We start from the raw sequence: 20427 nt of genomic DNA on the forward strand, positions 1-20427 counted from the left end.
TTTCGTGAGCAGCACTCTGGGCGATGTTGGCTTCTCTCCTGGCTCGTTCTCTCCAGCTGCTAGACATGTGTAATTCGTTTAGTTTCAGATGAGGTTTTTTTGCAACAAATTCATTAATTCGGAAATATTCGAATTAACCGAAACCCGTTTAACAAATTTTTCCTGATATTTGTAAATTCGTAAATTTGAAAATGTTAAAGTTCGTATATTCGTAAACTTGGAAACTCGTAAAGCTCAGAAATTCGGGAACATTCGGAAACTAGTAAGCTCAGAAATTCAAAAATCCGAAAACCCCAAAATTCGAAAATCTGAAATAATAACTAACTAATAATAACATAACTATTACTAACTATTAAATTATAGGTATTGGAAATTCCTTTTAAATTTGGCTGTTAGTGAACGTTACGAATACTAATTCATCCAAAGTTACTAATTATCCAAAATAATGAATGGAACATAACTGATAATAATTATTATGATTTATTTGTTCATTCCATTTGTTTAGATGCAGCATTCTTTATTTTGGATCATTTGTATTAGTTACGTTCACTAACAGCCAAGTTTGAAAGAAAATTCCAATACCTATAATTTAATAGTTAGTTAGTTATTAGTTAGTTATTTAGCTATTCTTTATTTTCATTTTCTTTTTCTTATTTTTGAATTTTCGAATTTACGAATTGATAAAGTGTCGAATTTACTAGCACATTTTTTAGCAGTGTACATGCCTACTGGCTGCTTCCTCGCTTCCCCTACGTCTCCTCCCTCATCCTCCTCCTGGCGGACAATCCGATTGGGTCTCTTTTTGGCCAATCGAGTGACGGGTCTTACAACCCACTTTCTGATTGGTGGGGAGGAGAATCAGTGTTACAATAGTGAATATATATTCGCTATCCACACAACTGGGTGGGCTCAGTGCTCTGCACCACGAGAGCCGGTCGGCTCGTGTGGGGGCATGCAGGTAGCTCATGCATGGGAGGACTTAAATGGACGCCTTCCTGGCAATGAAGACCAGCTGTCTTTCGGCTATAGCGTAGACGGGAAGGGGTTATTTCTAATGCGCATCATTGGCCATTCGGCAATTTTTTGGTAGCCTGAGGAGAAATAAATAAAAAAAGATCACCGGCTTCCGTCAGAGGGACATCGGTCTCAAATAAAGAGCCACCGCTGCCTCATCTGTGCCCACCAGTGCCACCTGTCAGTGCCCACAAGTGCCACCTATCAATGCCCACCAGTGCCACCTATCAATGCCCACCACTGCCACCTATCAGTGCCAATCAGTGCTGCCTATCAGTGTCACTTACCAGTGCCTATCAATGCCCACCAGTTCCACCTTTTTTCAGTGCCAACTATTAGTACCCTTCAGTGCCATCTATCAGTGCCCCCTCATCAGTGCCACCTTATCAGCACCTATGCTCTCCTGAGACACCAAGGCCCGGATTCACGTAGCACTTACGCCGACGTATCTCGAGATACGCCGCGTAAGTGCACATATGCGCCGTCGTATCTATGCGCCTGACTTTGAAAGCAAGATACGACTGTAAATAGGCTTCATCCGACCTACGTAAGTTTCCTACGCATTAATATACGCGGTTTACGTAAGTCGTACGTCCAGCGTAAAGTTACGACTCATAAAGCAGGTGTAAGTCAGCAGCATCAATGCAAATGGCTGCACCAGGGAACACAGCCGTAGTTATTTACGTTGTTTACGTAGTACGTGAATAGGGCTGGGCGTAGGTTACGTTCACGTCGTAGGCAGTGATTCAACGTATCTTAGGGAGTATTTTCGACGTGATTCTGAGCATGCGCACTGAGATGCGTCCACGGGACGGTGCATGCGCCGTTCGTTCCACCCATCATTTGCATGGGGTCACGCTTCATTTAAATGGATCACTCCCACTTCCACCTACTTTGAATTAGGCTGGCTTACGCCTACGAATTTACGTTACGCCGGCGCAACGTTGGGAGCATTTGCCTCTCTGCGTTGCGTCGGCGTAGCGTAAAAGAGATACGCTACGGCGGCATATATATGCGCCGATGTATGTAAATACAGGCCCAAGTCTCCAACTCCAGACTAAAGGCATGAAACCTTGTGTAAAGCCTAACTATCCCTAACACATGGGTTCACGTCCCTACTTACACTTCCCCCAATCCAGGGCTTTCACCGTCATGCATGTTGCCCTATATATATATATAGCACTTCTGCATCCGAAAATGGCAACTGAAATTTCCAGAGATAATTCATATTTATTTAAAAAAAATACATGCAATTGATGTAATAGTTAAAACAGAGCTGCATTACCAGGTGTCTTTTATATCTGCCTGGAGTTCAGCTTTAATCTAACCAGTATTAAAAACCCTTCATAAATGTATCTGTTTTCCTATTTTTAAAGGCAAGAACAAACCTGCAGAGTTCGACCAGTTTTTCAAACGTCAGATCCCTTACATATGGCGATGCAAATCTGAATCTTAAACCCTTCTACTCCCGTTCTAAGAGCTTCCTGAAGCTCCACTCCGTTGACAAAGTCCTCCCGTGTGAAGGGCAGCAGGAGGTGCAGGTGGAATATATTATTAAACACACAGAGCTGAAGAATGAAACTGATCACTTAGATCTCCATTATATGGTAAGCATATTGTTATATTATTGTAAATGAAAGGAAGGATATTTCCAACCAAGCCTCTAAATGCATAGCTGAAGTAAATGGGTAAGACCTGTTTAATGTACTAAAAGATTTGTGAATGCGTACAGTCTTGTGATCTGCCGACTCCTCCTTATATGCATAACATTTGGAAGGTGACAATCCAGACTGGATACATTTAGTTTATGGCTCTGCTGTACCCAGGGCAGCCATCAGGAATTATGGGGCCCCTTACACAGCTTCAGGCATGGGCCCCCTGGAGAGCAGAGGGGGGCAGTGAAATTGAGAAGCGGGGGGGGGGAGGGGCTGCCACGAATTGAGAAGGGGGGGCTTTTAAAAAAAAAGAAGAAATAAAGTAAAATATATATAAAAAAAAGGAAAAAGGGGGGTAGCCATCCGTGGCCCTGGGGACCTCTGGGCCCTTTAATAAAATAAAAAAAATATATAAATGTAGGTATATATATAAAAATAAATTACAAAAAAAGGGGGTTGCCATCCGGGACCTCTGGGCCCTTTAATAAAAATAAAAAAAATAAACCTCTGGGCCCTTTAATAAAAAAAAAAATATATAAACAAAAAAATAAATAAAAAAAAAAACATTTATAAAAAAAATAAAAAAAAGGGGGTTTGCCACATGGGGCCATTAGGACCTCTGAGCCAGCCCTTTAATAAAAAATAAATAAATAAAATAATATAACAAAAATTCAATTTGTTTATAAAAAAAGGGGGGTTGTCATCCGGGCCCCTGGGGACCTCCGAACCCCTAAAAAAAAAAAAAATTGGCCCTTTAATAAAAAATAAAATAAAAATATATTAAAAAATATGGCCATGGGGGCCACCGGGCCCCTGGGGACCTCTAAAAAATAAATAAAAAATAAATTGGCCCTTTAATTAAAAATAAAATAAAAATATATTGAAAAAAATATATTTTTTTATTAAAAAAAAAAAAAAAAAAAGGGGGGTTGCCATCTTGGGCCCTGGGGACCTCCAGGCCCCTTACAGGTGTAATGCCTGTACCCCCCTGATGGCGGCCCTGGCTGTACCCAGCTGAGCATCAATTTATTTTTCAGGTCTGGTCAGGTCTAACCATAAACCTGGGGGTTGATTATTCCTGCCTCCAGAAGCTTCCAGAAATAGTGTAGGAGGACAGTTTGCTAGATTATAAATATTTATCTCACCTCAGCCAATCCCTGGGAGGTAGGCCCAGAAGGTGTGCCTGGGAGAAGGTAAATGTTTGAGAGGGCCTATCCTGATCTTTTTCTCCTGCCCTTGGGAGGTAGCCTGTGTTACTGAGGAGCTTGTTGCTGAGAGGTCTCAGCATTGGCATAAATGAGAGCCTGGAGAAATCTGGAATTAAAAAATAAAAATCTGCTGGAGAATACTATTTTAGGAAGCTGGGCTGTAGAAGGATCCCATTCAACGGAGAGTGTCGCGGAAAGCTGGCTGGAGAGCTGTCTCTGTACATCGTATGTAACCACTTGCCCACCGCAGTACGAGAATATACGTCCTAGGCTTTGTACGGTGATATCTGAATAATGGGTGCAGCTACAGGCATCATTCAGATATCACCGTCTTCAGCCGGCGACTCTGTGCACAATAAGAACGATCAAAGCGGCAGTTCCGCCGCTTGATCGTTCTTATAGGCAGCGGGAGGGGACGTCCCCCCCCCCTCCTGCCGCCATCCGGTGCTTCTCCGGGCTCTCCCGTGCCATCGGGGGCCCGGAGAGCGAATCGGCCGGCACTCACTGCAGAGCCATAGAGATGACTGTGACCAGACGGTCACAGTCATCTCTATGACCATCGGAGGCCCGGGCGCGACGTTATGATGTCACGCCCGGTACCCGGAAGTAAACCAAGCCGCAATCGCGGCTGTCGGTGTGAGATCGGTGAATGTTTTTTCACTGATTTCATGCTTGTAAGCCTGGAGGAGAGATGTGGGGTCTTATTGACCATCTCTCCATAAAGAGGACCTGTCTAACTGATTCATATTACAAGGGATGTTTACATTCCTTGTAATAGGAATAAAAGTGATAAAAAAAATAAAATAAAAGTGTAAAAAAAAAAAATTAAGTAAAATAAAAATAAAATGATTTTTTTTTTTAAAAGCCCCTATCCCCGGTAGCTCGCGCGCAGAAACGAACACGCCTGCAAGTCCCGCCCACATATGTAAACGTCGTTCAAACCCCACATATGAGGTATCGTCACGTGCGTGTGCTAGCACTAGACTTTCTCTGTAACTCGAAAATAGTAACCTGTAAAAAAAGTGTCGCCTATGGAGATTTTGAAGTACCGAAGTTTGGCGCCATTCCATGAGTGTGTGCAATTTTAAAGCGTGACATGTTAGGTATCTTTTTACTCGGCATAACATCATCTTTTTCATTATACAAAAAAAATGGGCTAACTTTATTGTTTTGTTATTTTTTTAATTCATGAAACGTTGCAATGAACGCCATTTTATTCCCTAGGATGTCTGCTAATGATTAATTTTCTAGCAAAAAAATTTTGATTTTTACATGAAGGAGAGAAGTGCCAAAATAGGCCCGGTGGTCAAGTGAGTAAGACCTTTTGCCTAGAGCTTCATGTGTGCCTCTGATTTGAGGGCCAGATGCCAGAGATTACTACACCTATGACTGTTCTCACAGAGTCTCAGACTAGCTGGTTGTCCACTCTACTGCAAGCAATACTTTGGGCCGCTACTGAAGGACTTTGGTTGAGAATCTGTCCTTTAGTGCCTACATTTGTTTTGGAGTATTCTGCACTCTCATCCCTCTACCCACCTGTGTTCAAATAATACAATAAATCTTCAAAAGGACACCCCTAAACTGAGCCTGAATTTTGTGGATGTGCTTCTGGAGCCTCTGAGCAGTCAAGGGAGGCCTGCTATATTTCCAGTGGCTTCTTCAGGGATTAGTACTACACAGTGGAGGCCGGTGCTCAAACTTTTTGGGGGGCACAAACAAACTGAAAAAAAAAAAACGTCAATTGCAGCCACTGTGCCCATCAAACACAGCTACTTTGCCAAACGCAGCCACTGTACCCATAAATTTCCACCACTGTGCCATCAAACGCAGCCACTGTATTTATCAATTGCTGCCACTATGCCCATCAATTGCCGCTACTGTGCCCCATCAAATGCTCCCAGTGTGCCCATCAATTGCAACTACTGTGACCCAACAGATGCTGCCAGTGTTCCCATCAATTGCCGCTACTGTGCCCCATCAAATGTTGCCAGTGTGCCCATCAATTGCCACTACTGTGGCCCATCAGATGCTGCCAGTGTGCCCATCAATTGCTGCTACTGTGCCCCATCAGATGCTGCCCGTCACTTACCTGTCTCGCAGCGGGACGTGGCAACCTGATTGGCTGAGACGCAGTTTAGTGTTAGCAAAGTGAATTTGTTTGCTTTGCTAACACACAGCTGAGTGAACAGTGAATGCCCAGCATGGCACCCGCTATTCACCTTTTTTGGGGTGCCTATTAGAGCATAAGGCTCTAATCAGGTGCTTCCAAAAAACTCCCCTTCACTGTAATTCAGGTGCTCTATGCCCGAAAATAGGGGGTGAATAGGGGGTGTCAGCGGCGACCATAGATAATTTCATGCAATGCGTGAACATATCTATGATGGTGGAGCGGTGCAGGAGAGTGGGGGCGGCGCACCTGCTCCCTTTATGGACGCACCGCCACTGTCTCGCATCGGGTCAGCGGCGGTCTCCTGCATGTCCTCCATGTCTTCTTCCGTCCTCTCTCAGGCGTCCAATCACAGCGCCTGCCGTTTAAGCCAATCAGGTGACCGGTAACAGACCCGGCAACCTGATTGGCTGAGAGGCGGTTCAGTGTTAGCAAAGAAAAGGAATTCACTTTGCTAACACACAGCTGAGTGAACAGCAAATGCACAGCATGGCACCCACTATTCACCTTTTTGGGCACCTATTAGAGCCTATATCACTTTGCTAACACTAAACTGCCTCTTAGCCAATCAGGTTGCTAGGTCTGTAATTCAGGTGCCAGAAAAGGAGCCGGACACCTGAATAGGGGGTGTCAGCAGCGACCATAGATAGGTTCATGCATTGCATGAATCTATCTATGACGGTATAGCGGTGCAGGAGAGAGGGGGCGTCGCTTCTGCTCCCTTTATGGATGCACCGCCACTGGTATTACATATATTTAAAATGGTGATTATATATCTTCTGTGGTGACCTTAAAGGAAACAGATTTCCTTTTCATTTTTCATAAAGATCATTTACTGTATATAAAGGCATACATTCAGCTATTGCCTTTTTTTTTTTAAGGCTGAACACATTGAGGTTCATTTACAACAGGCGAAATTGGCTGTTTATTTTGCAAAGGAATTTTTCACAAAACTTAGTAAATGTGGTGGAATTTTACTTTGTAAAGAACACCCAATCATGTGCAAGGACATTTTTTATTTATTATTTTGCTTGCACATGACTGGATAATAGAAGTCAGCAGACCTTCACCTCATTCACTAAGCTTTGGGGATAATTCCCTTGCAAAGCAACTTCTCTTCCAAGGTAAGCAGTCTATTTAAAGTTATTAAATCAACTCAATTCCTCCTTTTAGTTTTGTTTTTCTTATAACTGAGGTTCTTATACCCCTTATCATTTTTGTTTCTTAAAGGGGTTATAAAGGTTCGTGTTTTTTCACCCTATGCATTAAGGTGAAAATACACGTGGCCCCCCCGTTTTACTTACCTGAGCCCGTTCACCTGCTCTGCGCGTCCCCGGCGTCCTCTTCTCCACGGAGTCTTGGCGTTGATTGGATAGAGTGATAGCAGCGCAGCCATTGACTCCCGCTGCTGTCAATCAAATCAAATGATGCGGCCGCTGGGGGGTGGGCTCGAGTCACACACTCGGCGGCTATGGACGCCGAGTGTATGACACGGGAGCGCGCCCGTAAGGTAACATCCTCGGGAGAGAGATTCCCAGAGGGGATAGCCATTGCGGGGAGGAGCCGCGAGAGCTGCGCGGGACCCCAGAAGAGGAGGATCGGGGCCACTCTGTGCAAAACAAACTGCGCAGTGGAGGTAAGTATGAAGAACTGAACCTTTACAACCACTTTAAGTTAATAACTGTTTATTTTTTCGAAAAAAATAACCAATTCACACCTTTACCTGATTTCCTTGAAGTGGAAAAACAAATAGGTGTAAACTCTGTACTTCCATACGTGTGTATTTGCCCAAATTCTCTGTTACAGCTAATAAAGAACCAGAATAATATAATAAAAATCTTCAATTATATCAAAACATTTTTTTTTCCTTTTAGGTGACTTCTGAAGGATCTATACAAAACTTTGGGTCGTTAGAAATTAGCCTTATAGGTAGAAATAAAGGTAAGAATATTTTTTGGGTATAAGATGGAGAGGGAGCAAGCAGTTAAAAGAAAGGACTGGGGTCACCAGTGACACTTCTCCATCCCTAATTATAGAACAATTAAAAAAGATATAGCGCTTGGGACTTTATATGAAGTGTGCACAGCTGGCCAATGAGACTGACAAGGATAAAAGCAATGAGGACATTTATTATGAAATGGTAATACATACCTACATGCATAGCAATATGAAAAAGAGGGGTGTACTGCTCTGATTCGATAAATGGTAAAGCGGCAACTAAAAATGTTATACAACACTAATAAGAATGGTCAAAGGAAGAGCTGCGCTATCGTAAGCTGAAATGTGACACTAGTGGCAGTGAAGTGCTAGATAAATAACAATTACAATTCTGAATCACCGACTGAGTGAAATTTTGTATCTGTAAATAGGTCTGTGAGACCTCAATAAGATAACAATAAGGGGTTAATTCCTAAATTAGGTAGAAACCTGAAAATTATCAAGTGAATAAATACCAGTCCGTGTGAACAAACCAAAAAATCCTTAGGAATACCATTAACAAAGCGTCAAAAAGAAAAAAAAGTGAATATAATAAAAAAAATACTAATGCAGAGTGTCCATATAAACTTAAATATCCCCATTGTTTAACGAATCCAATAGTCCAGGAAAGAGTGCTGCAAGGATAGTGCCTCCACCAAACAATAACACTGCCGCTTACCAGATGGATGTGATCTCTAATTATAGGAGATCAATATGCGCATATGGTTGATATCCCAGCCTGGTGTCTCTATTGATAGAATAAATCCCTCAGTGTGGTTCAATATTGCATTGAAGATGTCTCAAATAACGTAGCAATTCAGGATGCACTGCATAAAAAAAGCTAGCACTTCACTGTCACTAGTGTCACATTTCAGCATTACGATAGCGCAGCTCTTCCTTTGACCATGCATAGCATAAACAATTGCTGAGTCACAATAACATGGATAGGCATGACATCTAGAATATCAAACGCGTTTCGCGAGACATAGCTCCATTAAACCATTAAAAGTAATGGAACACATGTAAAAAGTTGAAACAAATGGTGGGAGGGGCCTTAAAGAAGAAGCCCCCATACCCACCAATCGGAAAGGCCAGAATTCCTGGAGCTGAAGTTACCAAAGGCGGTAGCGGGACATACAAGGCAGGGGAGCTGAGGGGATGGAACCAACCACAACCCCAACCAGGGAACAATCGGAGGGCGGACATGGCATGGGAGATGATGTGTGTTCATAGAAGTCCTGTATTGTCCATCCAAGTATGGGCTATGAGGGAGCAAGCAGAGTATACAACTGCAACACTGATGGATGTAATATTTCTGTAATACGGAAGTGTGTTTTAAGTTCATAAGTAATAGAAATATACAGTAAGTAATATACAGGGTGGGCCATTTATATGGATACACCTTAATAAAATGGGAGTGGTTGGTGATATTAACTTCCTGTTTGTGGCACATTAGTATATGTGAGGGGGGAAACTTTTCAAGATGGGTGGTGACCATGGCGGCCATTTTAAAGTTGGCAATTTTTAATCCAACTTTTGTTTTTTCAATAGGAAGAGGGTCATGTGACACGTCAAACTTATGGGGAATTTCACAAGAAAAACAATGGTGTGCTTGGTTTTAACGTAACTTTATTCTTTCATGAGTTATTTACAAGTTTCCGACCACTTATAAAATGTGTTCAATGTGCTCTCCAGTGACATGCGGCGAGTGCTACGCTGTGGGCTCTTGCTGAATGAAGCTAGGACAGCCACTGATGTTTCTTCATTAGACCCCTTTCACACTGGATATGCCTATAGTGGAGCGTTAAAATCGTGGTAAATTTGCGGTAAAACACCGCTATTTGTGTGTGCGGGTATTCCGTCACTTCCTCGATGTCGCAATGTCTCCTGGGAGCTTTTGTCATTGTTCCCAGGAGACATTGCGGAGGTCTGCTGCGAGTTATCGCGGGATTTAGAAAGAAGCAAGTTCTGACAGTGACTCGAGCTGGGCATTGCCGCTTCGTGAAGGATTGGCTCAGGCGGCTCGACTGCTCTCAGCTGCTCTAGTCCTGCAAAGGGAACTGAGTTCCTGCTGTGAAAAAAGTGCAGGAACTCAGTTCCCATGCGTTCCCGCAGGACTTGAGCCCTGTACATGCCTCACTGTGACATTGCCTGCCTCACTGTGACATTGCCTGCCTCACTGTGCCATTGCCTGCCCCGCTGTGTCATTGCCTGCCTCACTGTGCCATTGCCGACCTCACTGTGCCATTGCCGACCTCACTGTGCCATTCCCTGCCTCGACGATCTCCCTACCTTCTCCTGTTTGCAGAGTTTGTCAGGCTGCGGGCGTCTATTATTCAAAAGCCGCGCCTCCTCCTCAGGCTGTTCTGTGATAGGCAGGAACACAAATTTTCCCAGCAGAGCCTCTGTTCAGTGTTCCGCCTATCACGGATGTCCTCTCGTCCGAGGCCGAGGATGAGAAGGCATCTGTGATAGGCGGAACACTGAACAGAGGCTCTGCTGGTAAAATGAGTGTTCCGCCTATCACAAAACAGCCTGAGGAGGAGGCGCGGCTTTTGAATAATGGATGCCCGCAGTCTGACAGACAGGTACCGACAACCACCGAGTTTTGAGGCATTTTTTTACATACAAAAGGTCGTCTTATACGCCGCAAAATACGGTAAACCCAAACACACAAAGCCCAAAAAAACTTGTATTTGTTAGCTTTTTCTTCAATGGAACATGCTAACCTCCAGTATTTGTTTTTCATCTTTTGCAGATCACCATGGCAAGGCTACATTGAAGCTCCCATTGAGTGCAGGAAAATCTTCTACTCTATTGACAATTGTGTACATTATGTTACCAGAAGGAGACATTTTAGCTGACTCTGCAAACTATAAAGTTCAAAGATGCTTCAAGAATAAGGTGAGTGGCCTGACCATGACCTATACTTTGTTTTAATTTCAGACCTTAAAGTGAACCTGTGGGATCACCTTACTTTATAATGTGACCCAAGGGTACCTTCATGTACCAACTTAAGCTAAAAAACAGTTAACTCTAAAATGTTTGGTTAAAGTAAAGATAAAGAATGTTACAAGCAGGAATCAGAGTCTTCTTTCATTCCTTTGGATGCTTGGCTGAAAATATACCTGAGAAGCAAAAACTTAGAGATGTGTTCCTGTCAAGAAATGGGCGGTGACCTAGTTTAGGAGTCAAGCTGGTGGTGGGACGAAGGGTAACCCTATGTGGAATACTCACTAGTAATCTGGGACTCCTACATCATTAGAGCCCAGGTGTTTAGGAAGACTCTCCTGTAGACCATGCCTGGAACCACCAGAAGCAGTGAGACCCCTCATTTGCATATGTGCAGATTTTTCCCAACATGACCTAAGGTCTGTGGAGTAGTGAGCAGAAGGGGTGGTTTTATTACAGGGTCTTGGACCTTTCATCACTAAGAATGTTTAGTTAGGCTATAAGGCTGGAACTGGATTAACAGCCTGCCACAAAAGGGGCGCTACACACATATAAGCAGTTAACTTAAAATACCTGCTCTATGGGCATGGGGCAACTTGATAAGAAGAGTCATTAGTAGGGCTGAAACAAAGAATCAACATAATCGATTATAAACGATAATAATAGTTTAAAAAAGACAAAAGTCCATCCAGTTCAACTAATATGTCTCCTAAGATATACAGTGGAATCTCGGATTACGAGCATAAACCGTTCCAGGAGAATGCTTGTAATCCAAATTACTCGCATATCAAAGCGAGTTTCCCCATTGAAGTCAATGGAAACTGAAATAATTTGTTCCGCATTGACTTCAATGGCATGCATTACCACATGCGGCCAGAGGTGGGGGCGCCGGAGAGCCTCGGAAACGGCCGGAAAGGCCTGAGGACACCTCAGCTGACCTCCGAGCATTTTCGAACAGCGCTGATCAGCTGTGATCTGCGCCATTTGGCTCTGCTCAGGTCAGGCGCCCCCCACCTCAGGCCAAACGCGGTACTGCACACCGCTTTGGCCTGAATCCTGCTAGTTTTGCGAGACAACAGGATTTTTTCATATTGCGAAAACGCTTGTTAACCACGTTATTCGCAATCCGGGGTTCCACTGTATATGGATCACTATCCCAGTGAAACAGAGGCATTTCTGTCTCACAGAGACACTGACTCATATCTATTAATCCTTATATTTATCTTTTTGTTGTATCAGGTATAAGTTGCGTGTTTTTACTATCAGTTCATATTGTTTGAAGAAGAGGCCAGCGTGCCTTGAAAGCTTGCACTACAATCAATTAAGTTGGCCAATAGTTAGTATCACCCTATAGCCAAACTTTCACTTTTGTTGATGGCTAACATGGTATAACACCCTACTGCTGTCTTTTTTACATAAGTCAATGAAACATTCAACTTCTTTCAAGCATGGGAGCCCACACACTGATCAAAATTTGGGCAGTTCCTGCTAGACCCATTTTGATCAGTGTATGGCCAACTTAAATATAAACCTACTTGACAAATGTGAGTGAATTTCTCCAGTAGGGCCAAAAACTTGAAATCAACACTCTTATTTTAGATTATAATTTTTGTCATTTATCACCTTACCAGGTATCAGTTGGCTTCTCACCAGATGAGGTCCTCCCGGGATCGGATGTGTCTCTCCAGGTTCAGGCTTCTCCTGGCTCCCTCTGTGGACTCAGGGTGGTGGATCAGAGTGTTGTGTTAATGGAACCAGGAAAGGAGCTGACCGCTGACAAGGTGAGTTTAACAATCATTCAGCAGAAGTTTATTATTGTACTGTGAATCTCTGTATACTGTATACACTGATTACTTATTTGTTTTAACTAGCATTAGGCAGTGGTGGCCGCTCCATTAGGAATGCAAGGGTGCCGCCCTCCTAATCCATGCACCCGGCTCTACATGCAGGAAACCAGATTCATGGATTTCATTGAGATTTTTAAAGCACGTGATTAGAGCCTGAGGACGGGGCGCAGAGCACTGTGCCCTGAGCCCACCCAGTTGAGTCACATTAGGGAATGAATATTCACTCATGTCTTCCTGCTTCTCCTCCTGGCTAATTAGGAAGTGGGTCCAGAGACCCAATTGTCCAGGGAGTCTTAGGACCCCAATTGGGTCTCAGGACACACTTTCTTTTCGGGTGTGAGGAGAAGCAACGGCCCCTCTGCACTGATCGCCACCTTCCTGGCTCCATAGAGCCAGTCACGTCATCCTAGCAGAGCCCATAGCTGAAGCCCAGGCCAGGAGCATGTATTGGCCGCAGCTCTCCGTCAGGAGAAGCAGCTCTCCCACCACCGAGGCTGGCCTGTGTTGGCCTGTGCAAGGGGTGGGGGGGTTTGGTGGTAGTGTTATGTGCGTGTGAGGGGGGCAGGTTTGTTTGCTGTCCATGTTCTCATCGCACACGTTCCTGGAATAAGCTCTGAAGGTATCGGATGCAGTAGCGACAGACAGCTGGATACTGGAACCAATGTAGTATGTAGATATTTGCCAGCACACAAGGATCATCAATTGAGCCCCCATTCATACTTAAGCATTATTGAGGCATAGGGATGAGCCTGATGTTCGAGTCGAAACATCGGGTGTTCACCAATTAGCAAACAATTTGGGGGAGTTCACTGCAAGTTCGAAAGCCGCGGAAACCCGCGTTGCGTCAGAGGGGGCAGGGTCACCTGTACATATCACTGGGTAACCCCTGCATTTCCCCGTTGCATCAGAGGGGGGCAGGGTCACCCGCGCACGTGATGGGTGGCCCAGCCCTCAGCTATATAAGAGCTGCCACGGCTTGAGAGCGTCATTCCGCGGGTGCCTTCCATGGAGGCAAGATCGAGTCTGCGTTTTTTTTCCTTCGTATATCTTGAGAATGGATTACATCGCTGGAATTTTGAATTTTTTTTAAAGGACTTGTCCCAAGCAGTCTACTGTGGTTTTTAAAATTTTTGACAATTTTTTTGTGAAATGATAGGGGTACAATGTACCTCGTTACCAATTCACATGGGGGGGCTTATTGGGATCTGGGGGTCCCCTTTGTTAAAGGGGGCTTCCAGATTCCAATAAGCCCCCACTCGCAGATCTCCACAACCACAGAGCAAGGGTTGTGGGGATGAGGCCCTTGTCCCCATCAACATGGGGCAAGATGTTTTAGAGGGACCCCAAAACATCCTTCCAATGTTGAGGGCATGTGGCCTGGTACGGTTCAGGGGGGGGCTGCTATCTCATCCCCCCTTCTTTTCCTGTGGCCTGCCAGGTTGTGTGCTCCAATAAGGGTCTGGTATGGATTTTGGGGGACCCCTATGCCATTTGTTTTTAAATTTTGGCACAGGGTTCCCCTTAATATCCATACCAGACCTGAAGGGCCTGGTATGGAATTTGGGGGGACCCCCCACACATTTTTTTTATTTTGGTTTGGGGTTCCCCTTAATATTCATACCAGACCCAAAGGGCCTGGTAATGGACTGGGAGGGGACCCATGCCATTTTTTTCAATTACTTTTATCTGTGTTGCCGGGACCCGACAATTCATTATAGCCGCGAGTAGTTTTAAATGACTTTTTTCCTTTAGAAATGTCATTTTGTGCAGGGACTGTTCTAAACACGGAAAAAATGCGCTACATTACAGGCATACTATAGACACCCCCCAGGTACGAAATTTGACTTTTATTGTTTCACTTTAAGCATTATTAAAATCACTGCTCCCGAAAAAACAGTTTTGCAGTTTTTAGAACTTTTTTTGCATTTATACATGTACCCTGAGGCAGGACCCGGGTTCCCAAACACTTTTTATGACAATAACTTGCATATTAACCTTTAAAATTAGCACTTTTGATTTTTCATGTTCGTGTCCTATAGACTTTAACAGCGTTTGTGTGTTCGAACACATTTTTGCCTGTTTGCGTGTTCTGCTGCAAACCGAACCCGGGGTGTTCTGCTCATCTCTATTGAGGCATTTTCATGTAGTTTTTCTTTTTGTGTTTTTAGGAGTGAAGTGACATAGAGGAGTTTTAAGCCCTGTAGACATTTAATATAGGTGCATCTGAAAAACTGTGCTTTTTTTGTGCATTACCCCAAGTCAATGGGGCCAAAAATGCCCTTTCACAGTCAGGCACTTTAAAGGCGCTATATCGCTTAAAATAGCGCCTGCAAAGCGCCTCTCCTTTCACTCTAATGTGAAAGCCCCTAGTACTTTTACACTGTGACAGTGTGCTGCAGGGAGCTCAAAAAGTCCTGCAAGTAGCATCTTAGAGGAGGTGCTGTAGGAGCGGTATATAAACCACTCCTACAGTGCCCCTGCCCATTGAAATCAATGGGCAGCGCTGCTGAAGCGGGTGATTTTACTCCCTTTCCAGCCCTTAGCAGGCGAAAAGCGTCGCAAAAATGATGGTAAAGCGATGCTAAAAATAGCAACGCTTTACCGCCGACGCCCGGAGCGCTGACAGTGTGAAAGTGCCCTTATGCTTAAAAAGTAGATCATGTACCTTTTGGAGCTACAGGCCTTGAGCTACATGGGCCTGACTGCTCAACTGTGAACAGAGCTTTGTGCTTCAAGCTAAAAAATTCCCAGGTGTGAATGGGGGGCTTAGGTGTTGAGATAAGATAGCTATAGTGCATTGTTTAAAAAAAATTATAATAATAAAAATAAAACAATACAAAAATAAAATAATAATATTAATTATTTTTGTTATTATGCAATAACAATAAGAACAATATTATTATTCGTTCCTTTTAACCTTCAGATTGTTATATAAGTCCACTCCTCTCTTTTCTAGAAAGTGATAAAGGGAATTCAAATGTAACACAGGGTGGATCCTTATTTTCAAATTACATTTTTAAAAAATATTTTTTATTTTTTGTTGCTAGATTTTTATGCATTGCTGTTCCTTTTAAGGTTTTTGATCTCTTTCCATACCGGAAAAGTAGAAGGTATAACTTTCATATCCAGGAGGACCCTGATAATCAGTGCAAGCCTTTTAAGGATGAGAAAGGGAGAATACTGGTCTATGCACCTGATCCTTTTTATCTTTTTTATGGTGACGTGGATGTGGATGTGCACAGCTTATTTGAGGTAAGTAAAATAATATCTAAAATACAGTATATACCGTTAAAGGATAAGTAAAGTTGAACAGTACATTAACCTTTCTACGCCCTTCTCTCACAACCTAAAGCACCACCCCCCCCCCCCCCCGTTGTATACTCACTTGCATCCCATGGCTGCCATCTGTCCCAATGTTCACATGCCTTGGTTGACATCTCTTTCCCACTTGCAGCACCTGCATAGTCCATGCTTATGGCTTTTTATGGAGAGTGGCACGTCCAGATCAAAGATGTTGGCCATGGAATGTGAAGATTGGGCCGGATGGTGGATTTGGGATGTAGAATGTATAAATCTAGGGAGGGGGAGTTACTTTAATTCAGAGGGTTGAGGGAGAAAGGCTATGCACACTACTGGTAAAAGGAAAAAAATCTGTGCTAAACCCTATAAAACAAAATAAATAAATGAACAAGTGAACAAATGTGTTGCAAATTAATGATGATCAAGATGGTATAAAAAAAAAACATAAGTGAAGTGGTGCAGCAACTAAAAAAAACTTAAATATTCAGTCCATAAAAGTGTAAAATAAAAATAGTGCGCTACCACATAAATGAGGTGAAAATGTGAAAAACCTTAAATGAGAGAATATCTAGAAAAATAGATACAATGTCCCAAACAAGCAATTAGGGATCCAAAAAATGATCGGAGTAGCTTCACAATTCCTGGTATCCACAATTACAACAGAATGACAACTTGTCTGCAGGTAAGATTTTCTGTTCATCAAATAAAATAAGGCAATCACTGCCGCTTACCAAATCTGTTGGATCTCAGGTAATAGAGATCAAATAGGCATGTCAGAACACCATCAGCCAGATAGGGATCAGCATCTGAAGTTTCCAATGAAGGTGCAGATATCCCATTTGAGCTATGCAAAACTCCTTTTTCAATGGATTTTACACATCAAATGGATATCCAAACTTGCTCACCATACCGGTATTGTTAATAGGGGCAGAAAGAGAAAGGCTTCATGGTGCAGTTCGTTTAAAAGATTTATTACTCCAACTCAGAACATAACATCAAGCTAAAAACAAAGTTCCACACAAAAAAAAATCAAAAAAGCACAACCACAGCACATAGCCTGACTGGCTCAAGTACGATAGCATCTAGGATAGTGACTCCACCCAATGCATTTCCCCACATAAGGATTCTTCAGGGAAAGGAGATCCAACAGATTTGGTAAGCAGCAGTGATTGCCTTATTTTCTTTGATGAACAGAAAATCTTACCTGCAGACAAGTTGTCATTCTGTTGTAATTGTGGATAACCGGAACTGAAGCTACTCCGATAATTTTTATGGATCCCTAATTGCTTGTTTAGGACATTGTATCTATTTTTCTAGATATTCTCTCATTTAAGGTTTTTCACTCATTAACACATTTTCACCTCATTTATGTGGTAGCGCACTATTTTTGTTTAACACATATGAGATTTCTCCAGCTTAAAGGGGTTGTTAAGGTAAAAAATAAAATCCTAAATAGCTTCCTTTACCTTAGTGCAGTCCTCCTTCACTTACCTCATCCTTCCATTCTGCTTTTAAATGTCCTTATTTCTTCTGAGAAATCCTCACTTCCTTTTCTTCTGTCTGTAACTCCACACAGTAATGCAAGGCTTTCTCCCTGGTGTGGAGTGTCGTACTCACCGCCTCCCTTGAACTACAGGAGAGTCAGGACACTCTCTACGTTGCAGATAGAGAAAGGAGCTGTGTGTTAGAACCAACAAATTACTGGCCACTCCTTTTTTTTGGCACAGTCATGTCGGAATACAAATTCTATCTCATAATTAAATATTTGCACTTTGCAAATAATGAAGACTTTGATGAGAGTTTTCATCCAGCTCCAAAACTGAAAAAAAAAATGGGAGATTTATCAAAGAGTTCTGAAGAATTTCCAGTAGACCTATGTGCCAGATAAGGCTGGTGCAAGACTATTTTGCACCCTAGGCGAGACCAGCTACTTGCGCCCCCGCTCTTAAAAAAGAATAATCAAAATTAATTCAATAATTTTAGCACCAGAACTTCTGGTGGAGGGATGGAGGGATGGAGCCAGGCGGACAGGAGAGGTGGGTTAGTCAAGTAAGGGGATAGAGCCAGGTGGACGGGAGAGGGGGGTGCAGCCAGGTGGACAGGAGGGGATGCAGCCAGGTGGGGGGGGAGGATGGAGCCAGGTGGACAGGAGGGGGGTGCAGTCAGGTGGACAGGAGGAGGGTGCAGTCAGGTAGACAGAAGGGGGTGCAGCCAGGTGGACAGGAGAGGGGATGCAGACAGGTGGAGGAATGGAGCCAGGTGGACAAGAGAGGGGTGGTGCAGCCAGGTGGAGGGATGGAGCCAGGTGGACAGGAGAGGAGGTGCAGCCAGGTGGAGGGAGGCTATAGCCAGGTGGACAGGAGAAGGGGCAACCAGGTGGAGGGAGGATGGATCCAGGTGGAGGGATGGAGCCAGGTGGACAGGAGGGGGGTGTAGCCAGGTGGAGGGATGGACCCAGGTGGACAGGAGTGGGGTGCAGCCAGGTGAGGGGAGGATGGAGCCAGGTGGACAGGAGGGGGGGTTGTAGCCAGGTGAATGGATAGAGCCAGGTGGATAGGAGGGGGGTGTAGCCAGGTGGAGGGATGGAGCCAGGTGGATAAAAGGGGATGTAGCCAAGTGGAGAGGTGGAGCCAGGTGCATAGGAGAGGGTGTAGCCAGGTGGATAGGAGGGGGTGTAGCCAGGTGGAGGGATGGAGCCAGGTGAATAAGAGGGGGTGTAGCCAGGTGGATAGGAGGGGGTGTAGCCAGGTGGATGGATGGAGCCAGGCAGATAGGAGGGGGGTGTAGCCAAGTGGAGGGATGGAGCCAGGTGGATAGGAGGAGATGTAGTCAGGTGAAGGGATGGAGCCAGGTGGATAAGAGGGGGTGTGTAGTTGGGGTTGGGGTTAGGGTTATGATTAGGGGTTAGGGTTGGGGTTGGGGGGTAGTGTTAGGGGTAGGGTTAGGGTATAATAGTAAGTGTATGTGATAGATCTCCCCTTTCATTCAATGACGTTGATTCTTTCTCCAAAAGAGAGAGAAAAAAAAAGAAAAATACCCCCCCCCCCCCATACCATATCATTTAATATCACATATCGCAGAGAAAGATTTCCATTAAATAGTTTTTGGGTATTGTTCATAATTGAATATGCTTGGCACATAATATGTTTTCCTAATGAAATCTCATTGCTTTTTTATTTTAAAACTACAGGGAATAAACCTAAAAATAATAACAAGTGCAGGAATTAAGAAGCACGGGGATTGCTTTCCAAGTTATCAAAGGAAGATACTACTTAGAAACAGAGTTAACAAAGGTCGGGTGAGATTTTAGAATGAAGCTGTTTGTCAGACAAATATTTTCTTCACACCCAAGCCGGGTGTATTACTAGGGCTATAGCTGCCTATGCTGATGCTTTGGTGACATAAGTTAAGAAGATCCCAGTACAGGACTTTTATCTCCCCTCGCCAGATTTTTGAATTTCGGAAATTTTCGAATTTTCGAATTTCCGATTTTCAAATTTCCGATTTTCAAATTTCCTATTTTCAAATTTTCAAATTTCCGATTTTCAAATTTTCAAATTTCCGAATTTTAAAAATTTCCAATTTTTCGAAATTTTCGAATTGCTGAAATTTTGAATTGCCGAAATTTCCAATTTTCAAATTTCTGAATTGCCGAAATTTCCGAATTTTCAAAATTCAGAATTTCCGAAATCGCACGACCGCGCAATTGTCAGTTAATGCAACGTGGTGCCGAATCGCAAAAAAAGGGCTCTGGTCAGGAAGGGGGTAAATCTTTCCGGGGCTGAAGTGGTTAAAAGTCAGCAGCCCCAAAATTTCAGCTGCTGCCTTTTAATAAACACACAGTCACCTGTCCCACGGTCAAGCGATACGGGGCCCCCGAAGCCTTCGCTTCTCTCCCCAGCCTGTCCACAGCGCATTACTACTGTGGGCACCCTAGTGTGACAGCTTCCTGCTTCACAGCCGGGTGCGCACTGCTCATGCATGTCCTGAATGGCCGTGCAATCTTCTGGGACCTGTGATGTGTCCCAGAAGATTGCAGGGAGGGAGGGGCCGCCCTAGGGGGAGAGCAGCAGTTGCCTAGGCATCCGGAGCGGAAGTTGGAGGTGGGTAACTGTCAAAACTCAGTACCCACCCCCCCCCCCAAAAAATGACATGACATGCCATTTGGCATATGTTAGGGGGTAAGAAATACTTAAAGCACTTTTGGGTGGAACTCTGCTTTAAGCACAATTCAGCAAAGTTTTTACCCTCACAGGTTCTGTTTAGGTCCCGGCCAGATTAAAGGGGTTGTAAAGTAAAAAAAAAAA

The 20427-nt window shown here is 43.8% G+C and overlaps 1 protein-coding gene across 2 annotated transcripts in view; it reads left to right on the forward strand.

The window, feature by feature from the left end:
• The window catches only part of LOC120946694 (alpha-2-macroglobulin-like), a 135479-nt gene that overhangs the window by 45237 nt on the left and 69815 nt on the right, over nt 1-20427 (forward strand). For both annotated transcript variants that reach the window (XM_040361322.1, XM_040361323.1), the window contains exons 12-17: nt 2391-2621; nt 7919-7985; nt 10780-10925; nt 12605-12754; nt 15896-16072; nt 19311-19413. In XM_040361322.1, coding sequence (XP_040217256.1) covers nt 2391-2621; nt 7919-7985; nt 10780-10925; nt 12605-12754; nt 15896-16072; nt 19311-19413 — 874 coding nt within the window. The remainder of the gene's footprint in view (nt 1-2390; nt 2622-7918; nt 7986-10779; nt 10926-12604; nt 12755-15895; nt 16073-19310; nt 19414-20427) is intronic.

This window comes from Rana temporaria, chromosome 8 (genome assembly GCF_905171775.1).
Source record: "Rana temporaria chromosome 8, aRanTem1.1, whole genome shotgun sequence".
NCBI classification, from domain to species: domain Eukaryota; kingdom Metazoa; phylum Chordata; class Amphibia; order Anura; family Ranidae; genus Rana; species Rana temporaria.